Here is an 8,547-nt window from a genome sequence, read left to right as displayed (position 1 = left end):
AACCATGTGGGCTTTTCCAACACAAGACGTGCAGCAGAGCTAACCTGGTTTTTAGACCACCTGGTCCTGACCCCGGGGCCGGTTTGCTGCTCCTTGTTGCTGGCCCTAAAACTCAAAACTCTAAGACCACCACTGTCTCCTCTAAAGTTGATTCACGAGGTCTCAAGGGGAGCAGAACGCAGGGACCAGAGTTCCATCACTGGACGATGTCACCTGTTGGGTAAAGGGCGGTAATACAGTGCAAAGGTCATTTAGCCCTGCTGCTAATGTTAGCTCAATAAATCTTGGCGCTCCCCTGATAAAACCTCCCCTCAGCTACCTAATCCCCGGGCTGCAGGTCTAGAGCGGACTACTTTAAACAGTCCTATAGTAAATGTGACCGCCTGGAGCACGTCCTGAAGATCGCAGCGTTTGTCTTCATGCAGACGTTTTCTGAACGCATTTCTTTTGCTTCACCTGAGTAATAGAGTTTTTTTATAGATTAGCTACACGTGTGTTTCCTTTCAGCTGCAGGTCATTGATGTTTTTGGCCACTGAAGATCCAACCCATGCACATCACATTATATCTAAAAGAAGCATTGTCTTCCACTACTATTGAAACACTGTTCGAGTATAGCCGATAATATACAAAGAGGATGAATGTAATATTACATGTTGCAGTGTCCCGGCTCTCTGCTCTGTTATTCCTTTAATTGATGTTGAGTGTAATGAAAGATGTGGTGTGTTTGATAGCAGTCCTGGAGCAGACTGGGAGGAGAGAGTGTCAGACAGAAGTGATTCAATGTTCAGATCATTTTCAGTTTAGCGTAGGAGCCATAGAAACAGGACACACAGTGTTCCTGTGCAGCTGTGCTCCAGTAAACAAAGAGCATAAAACAAACAGTCTTCATCACACAGTCTAAATGTTTGTGTTTGAGAAATCATTCAGTGCACACTGCTGCACACATCCCACGGTGGGGCCCTTCAGGGACCCTCGGAGGTGACACACTCTTCTTCTCTCCTGTGGTTCCGTCTGGATCAGATCGTTGACTCTCTCTCACTGGAGCTTCCAGGTGTATAAACAGTTCAGAGTGATGGATCAAAACAGGATTTATTAATATGAGGTGTGAGCAGATCTGTGGCCTCGTGTCTCTACTAAAAATTAGGAGCCCACGCTGGAGCCTGTCAGCACTCAGCGGGGAGGGACTTTCTGGACACAAGTGCGCAACAAGCCAAGGGCGCAAGAGCCAAGAGCGCAGGAGCCAGTGGCTGATGAGAGAGTGACAACACGCGGTGCACACTCGAGTTCAGTGGACGGATTACTGTGGATACTTTCAGAAACTTTTCATGCACGTGTTTTCTTCATGCTGTCTGGGACGGGAGGACGGGAGGACGTGTCGCTCTGAGCTTTCACCGGACTTTGAAAAGTGGGAAGTTTTCCTTTCTCGTGCCGCGGCTCTGAACACGGCGTGGAGGACTTTTTGTGACTCAGAATGGCAGATACATGTCGCTTCTCGCCCCTGATGCTGCACTTTTCTCTCTGCTCGAGTTCAAAAAGAAGCACTGGAAGTTTAAAACAGTTTGTGACGCCGCAGGTGACCAACAAGGCGCGAGATCTGGACTGTAATGTCAGTGGAGGCAGCGAGAACTTGTCCCTATACTGGTCTCAGAAGTAATGAGGACATAAGCTGAATAAATCTAAACCTGTATAAGAGTAGCTCGGTCCACCATGAGAGCTGTGCTGGCTCTGTGCGTCATGCTCGCGCTGTGGGAGTCGAGCCTGAGCAACAGAAACTGTCCGGACCTGATCGTTGACAGCTGTCACTGCTCGGCGGAGAGGTCCAAGGAGCTGAGCCGGCAGCAGGTCCGGGTCAAAGTGGTGTGTGATGATGTGGACCTGATGGACACCCTGCAGCCCAGCTTCCTCCCCAATAGAACCGTCTCACTGTGAGTAACTCTTCTGTCCAGCCTCATGTGTGCAGGACGTTTACACAAGCTTTTCTATTGATTGAACTATTTGAAGAGAATTTCCAGCTGCATGATGGATTTGTTTTGGGGGCCTTGAAGCTCTCCTTAAAGGACCCAGATCCCTATTGGGGGACCTGAACTCATTGGCAAAAGCTCAAAGATTCCAGAGGTTAACCAGCTTGGACAGAATCCATCAGGAAGTGTTTAGAAAGGAGAAGCTCCAAGTAGCAGATAGATAGATAGATAGATAGATAGATAGATAGATAGATAGATAGATAGATAGATACTTTATTGATCCCGAGGGAAATTCAAGCAGCCAATATGGATTGAACTTTGAAAATATGAGTGAATGAAACCTTTATTGCCCTTTGAGGAATTTGACTTGTTAGAGCATAAAAATACAATAGAAGTGAAGATGATTAAAGCATCACTTAATGACATGAGGGATGCTGTGATGTGGTACTCTTTCAGTCCTGACCCGCTCTCTCTCTGAACCTGCGCCCTGAAGTCAAGAGGGGCTGCAGCTCGGGGTGCGCTCTATGTGAAGTGATCAATGGATTCAAAGGTGTCAAAGTTCACATCGCTACTCTGACAAATGAATCTCAATAACGTGGCGAGCGTCAGCAGCTGCAGAGCGAGATGACGACTTTTAAACCAGAGGAGTGTGAAGCATCCAATCAGCTCCACTTGTTTAATATATGTATATTAAAATCAGCCCGTTAAAGGAAGCTGTGTCAGAATTGATCTCCAGTCTCGTCTTGTTTCTACATCGTGAGAGAGTCGATAAAGATATGGAGCACGCTGGTCAGTGAAGGAAGGCTGCCTTATTAAAATATTCTAACAAACATAATTAAAGCTGCATATCGAAACCCAGAAGGAAAACAAAGCAAAGAAAACATCATACAGGCAAGAGGAAGTGATTATCTAACAGTCTGTCCTTTGTTTCTACGCTCATCCTCGTTTCCTCTTCAGCCTTCTAACTTCCTGATTCTGATTCAAATGATCAGATTCATCGAAGACATAAAACAAAAGACCAAACAGAGATTTCTTCTTTCTGTTCCTGCACCTTCAGTCCGCCTCTCCTCCTCCTCCTGTGGTCAAATCTGAACAGATCAGCCGACCTCAAAGAGACAGAAGAAAAGGATGTCATGACGACAACTTCCTGTGTCTCTGTTGTCTCACGGCTCAGACAGAAGAAGACACTGGAAGAGGACTGTGGACTCTCTGCTTGGCTCAACAAAAAACAATTAGGGTTATGTATCAGATTAAAGCGATTATTATCACAACCTTTAGGTTATCAGGTCATCAGAGTGAGAAAACCTGATTAGAGCAGGAGAGACACGAGGGCAGAGATAAGACTCACAGCAAAGACAAACACACAGAGGCCCCACATTCAAACTTTTAAAGTCATCCGGCTCTTGTTGGCTTACGTCACACTCGTCACATGAGTTGAGATCCTAGAAACACATTAAAATGTTTGACTGTCAGAGCTGAAGGAGCTCCCTGACCCTGCTGACTCTCTGGTTCTGCTGAAGGTTCGGTCCTCAGTAGACCTGCGAGACATGAAGACGTCAGGACAGTGAAAACAATATGACGTGCCATATCTGAAACCCTCTCAGCTTTCACTCACAGATCACGTTTGTCTGCTTGTCTGCATGTTTGCAGCTTGGCCTTCCTGAACCTAAAGAGCTCCTCACCGACTCGAGTTCATGGGAGGCTGTTGGATCACTCGCTCTGACCGAGCTTATTACTCAGGTCCAACAGGTCACGTCATGCCGAGAGGGAGAACACATGAATACGTTTTGTCAGTCATTGCAGACGTCAGACGTCTGATCCTTCTGGCTTCCATCTCAAACACAGACTGTGACACAGCTACCTCTGCTGCTGGTCTTAAGGTGAACCGCCTCCCATTTAGTCTTCATACATGGTGGCCATGCAGAATGCAGGAGTGGCCGAATATAGCACACAGCCTTAATGGAAACTAAAGTCATTGAATGCTTGCTTGGCTAGCTCTGTATATGTGCAGGGAGATGAATCTGCAGTCAGTTTTTCCCAGGTGAGTCTTTGAAAATAACGTGCGTTGCTTTCCTTCTTTGTTCTCGTCTCCCGCCTGTCTGTTCCCGTGTGAAGCACTCTGGGCTGCATGTTTCTGTGACAGCTGCTCTATTAAAACTGAATGAGTTTGTTCGGCTTCAGGACTGGAAGGCGTGCAGCGAAGTGACTGTGTCATGTTTACTGATGAAGCATTCAGCTTCAGACTGCAGCTCCACCCACCTGATCCAAGGTGCAAAGCTTTAACCTGTTTAAGAGGTGCTCCACATGAACACCATGTTGATCCTCCAGACAAAGTGCTCACTCTCCTGGCTGCTAAAACAATCCCAGTTTGCTCTTTAAAAGTGTCTCTAATGGAGATAAAGGTGCTCGTCTGAGTGAAGCCTCACCTGTCCTGTGTTGCTCCACCTGCTCTTCAGGGTTTGGTTTGTGCATCCTATTCAAAGTTAGTCACACATAGATTTTGCACTTCGACAGGAAGAAACCTCTTTAAGTATTCATCTGTGCCTCTCTTGTAGATGAAATAGCACTTCAAACACTCGAGGGCTTGATAACTCCCCCCCCCCTCTCTCTCTGCAGGTGCACAGATTGACTTGTAGATTAACAGACTGTTTTATTCTTGGAAACTTGAGTCCCTCAGAGTGTAACAGCGAACACTGAAAGTGAAGGCCTCCATGACTTGCAGGCGTCCCCTCATTCTGAACTAAGAGCCCGCCTGATTAATGGGAGCACTTTGCTTCGTGGTGTTTGCTTCAGTGTCGGTGCTTTTGTTCCCGATGAGGGGAACGGTGAAAGCCTTTGTTTTCTCTTCAGCGTTCATCAAAGTGCTGCTGTTTGAGCCTGAAGGTGCTAACACACTTTGATTTTCAAAGTGGAAGATAAATAACAGTGAAAGTGGAGGTTTTCTTTAAAACATGCACTAATAATAAAACTAACAGGATGTGTCCTGCAGACCTCACGCTGCAGGGGTGTGAGTGGAGTCCTTTTCCTTGGTGGACCAAATCTTGCAGCTCGAGCTCTCGCGGGACAGGAAGCAGTTTTCCTGCGTTAGGAAGTGTGACCTTTGTCAGGCTGAAGTGGCCCCCCCTCTCGCTCTTTTGTTGAGATGTGCTGTGAAAATAAACACTTATATATCAGGGGAAGTATGCACATACCGACGTCGTCCTGCGGACCGCCCAGCAAATCTCACAAATAGCTCTCATGATGTCACCTCGCCGTAGACCGCGAGCTCCGTTTCCTCAGTCACAGCTCGAGCACATCGATGTCACGTTCAAGTGCTCCAAATGCTCCAAATGCCAAATCTAAATAAAGACTCAGATTGGGCTCTGTTGTTTTTCTACCTTCCTTTATTACTCAATAAAATCAGGAACAGAAAGTGAACATGTTAGCATGGTTAGCATGAGTGAGAGAGATAAAATGAACTGTGCGCCCACCTGAGAATTCCCCCTGTCCCCCCCTCATCATTCAGTGGGAGGGGACCCTGACCTCTGACCTCTGCTGGAATGGTTTCAACATCTACCACAGCTGAGCCTGTGACACCTGTCTGAGGCCGAGCTCGAGCAGGAGGGCGCAGCGCCTGTGCACTGAGGAGGAGGAGGAGGAGGAGGAGGAGGGGGAGGAGGAGGAGGAGGAGGAGGGGGAGGAGGAGGAGGAGGAGGGGGAGGAGGAGGAGGAGGGACAGATGTTTAAAGGGATAACATGAAGCCTTTTAGATAATGAAAGCTTTGCATCGTGAGATATCACCGAGGGACGACGCCCTGCTCTCTGTCTTATATTCTTACCAACTAAGGCATGAATGAATACAGGCCAATAAGAGACAGAGCAGTTATCTGTGATGAGTGTACACGCCACCCTTAACGTACTTGAGCTGCTGACAGCGAGTCGTTTCCTGTAGCAGAAGCCGCCTGCCTTTCTTCTGTTCCAAGTCCACAACCAGGGCACGTGGTCCAGGGCACGTGGTTCAGGGCACGTGGTCCGGGGTACGTGGTCCGGGGCACGTGGTCCGGGGCACATGGTCCAGGGTACGTGGTCCGGGGTACGTGGTCCGGGGTCTGACCCAAATCTGTAGGTGTTTAGCATAAAGCGCCCGTCTCTGTGGGCCCGGTCGTCTTGTTATCACGCCGTCTGTGACAGACCCGAGAGGCTGCTCGTGTCGTGGAGAGAGAATCGGGGACTTAAGGGACATGTCAGTCATCGTGCTGTTAGATAGCTGCTAGTTTTACATAACATGCTGCTGCACTGTAGGCGGACACTTTGTAGCCGACGATCAAAGCGCGTTAGCATCGATCTTTGGGCTTCTTCATGGCTTGTCAGAGCTTCATCGAGTTTCTTTTCCTGAAACGTCTCTCTGCTTTCTCTCGTTTTATTTTGTGTATCGCTCTAAATAGAATTCTGTGTTTTCTTTACTTCCCCTCCCCTTTTATTTTTTCCTCGCCGTTATTCCTGGGGGGGCTTTTTTTCTCGTCTACCGAGGTTTAGTGTGTGCTCTACCCTCCTCACAGTTCTGAGTACTTGTGCATGAATATTTCATTGATGCGCACACATCGCCCGGCCGTATTCTCCTGTGCACTGCCTCGCTGACAAACCCTGAGTGCACGCAGCGTCCCGGCGTTCGGAGCTCCAAACGTCTTAAAGCGGCTGTTTACGGAGACAGACGTGACCAAAAAGGACCCTGACAGATCATGTTGTGTCTGACGTCTCAGGCTGTGCTCATCTCTCGTCATATGGAAGATTTAAAAAAGTGTTCCTCTTCAGATGAGTGCGCTCTCCAGGATCAGCTGTCGAAGCCCCCGAGGGCAGAAAACTCTTAAATCCTCCACACTTGTACCTCTGCTGCAGCGAGAGCCAGCAGCACTTGGCCTGGTGTTAACTGTGTGTTTGAGAGGCTCAGTCACCGTGCTGCACGCTGGAAGTCATCAGAATAACAACGTGTTGATTCACCAATCAGAAGTCTGCCTTTTGTTAAACAAGCTCCAGTTGGATGTCTCACTGATCAGAGGCCCTGAGCTGAAGAAGCAGCGTCCAGCCTCAGTCTGTTTTAAAACTCCTCGTTTGCTTTCGGCCTTATTAGTTTCTGAATCCCAAATAATGGCTTGTTTATGCTCCTTGTTTCCCACCAGCGCCCGGAGTTCCCTGATTTGGGAATCAAATGAGTGCAAGGAAATCGACTTCATGATCCTAACTCTGAGATTTCTGTTCTGAAAGCTGTGCAGGAACAAGATGACTCCCTGACGTGGTGACTCTCTGTTCATTGGACAGATTCACTTTGTCCAGTTGGGTTCTTTCTGTGTGTCGTATAAAGGATTGTTGCAGTGATGGTCAAACATTTGACCTGCAGCTGAGTATTGAGGGACTGAAAGAAAGAATCCAGCTCTCCTGGAATGGATTTTCTTTCCTCACTTGTCACCAAACAACTTTACGCCATTAAAATGATAAGCGTGATCCAAAACAGAAGCTGAAGGTTTGCCCCCCAGGCTCACTTTTGGACTTTTTGTGTCCCAGACTGAACTGTCAACAGGCTGGAGATGGTTTAAGATTGACAGTCAGGAGGAGCCCTGTTCCCTGGCTTTAAGAAACAGCTGATCAGTTCACTCATTCACCGATGGAGAGTTCATGACCGCTGCCGCAGAGAGAGCCGTCAGTAAATTGTTCTACAAACCAAGAATGTGTCAAAGTCCCAGACGTAGCATCTAAAAATATGAAGCAAAAAAACCCTCAGCGTCTGCCAAAGATACTTGTGTGCTATGCTCTCCCCACACTGCTGAGTAAATACTGAAGTTACTTAAAGCCTCATAAATCTGGGCGAGCACAGGAGGCCAACTTGGAGGCTTGTTGTCATTGCTCGTTTCCTGACTCATTGTAAAACAAGGTGATTAAAAGCCTGACGGGGCTGCTTCTGTTGCAGCGTGTGAGCACAGTGGGAAACACATTAGCTCTGCTGTCAGTCTCACAGGAGTGTTTGGCAGGCCTTTATCTGTGTGTGTGTGTGTGTGTGTGTGTGTGTGTGTGTGTGTGTGTGTGTGTGTGTGTGTGTGTGTGTGTGTGTGTGTGTGTGTGTGTGTGTGTGTGTGTGTGTGTGTGTGTGTGTGTGTGTGTGTGTGTGTGTGTGTGTGTGTGTGTGTGTGTGTGTGTGTTGCACACTTGATCAGATACAGTGACGTATTCTTTATGATCCTCTTGAAATACTTTGTGATATTTTCATCATCCGTTCTGCAGAAAATGGGAAAGCCTGGAATCTGTTGCAGGAGCTGGTGTGTAAATCTACGATGGTAAACTTACAGGATGTCCATGTTGACCCGCCTCCCACGTCTGACTCAAAGACGGTCTTGTGTGTGTCCGTCTCCACCAGCTCGCCTTGGAAGACAGCTTCTTAGTGGGACCATCCCGGTTAAATCAAAAACATTCAGAATGATTTTGGAAAATGGTTTTTGTGTTTATTTAACAAATCATGTTCAAAGATGATGTTACAAAGTCACACTGCCAACTACTGGTCTGGCATGTGTACTGCAGCGTCTGTAGTTTTTTCATTGGATCGTTTTCATGTACATG

General features: G+C 47.6%; 1 protein-coding gene across 1 annotated transcript in view; it reads left to right on the top strand.

Moving 5' to 3' along the window:
- Positions 1-920: 920 nt before the first annotated feature.
- Positions 921-8,547, top strand: part of LOC306835645 (adhesion G protein-coupled receptor A2-like) — a gene marked incomplete at its 3' end in the record, with an annotated part of 29,661 nt that continues 22,034 nt past the window's right edge. Inside the window, exon 1 of the mRNA XM_079362311.1 lies at positions 921-1,926. Within this exon, the coding sequence (XP_079218437.1) occupies positions 1,709-1,926 (218 nt within the window). The 5' untranslated portion in view covers positions 921-1,708. The remainder of the gene's footprint in view (positions 1,927-8,547) is intronic.

The sequence above is a fragment of the Symphodus melops genome (assembly GCF_947650265.1).
Source record: "Symphodus melops genome assembly, chromosome: 15".
NCBI lineage: Eukaryota > Metazoa > Chordata > Actinopteri > Labriformes > Labridae > Symphodus > Symphodus melops.
This window is presented reverse-complemented; position numbering and strand designations above follow the sequence as displayed.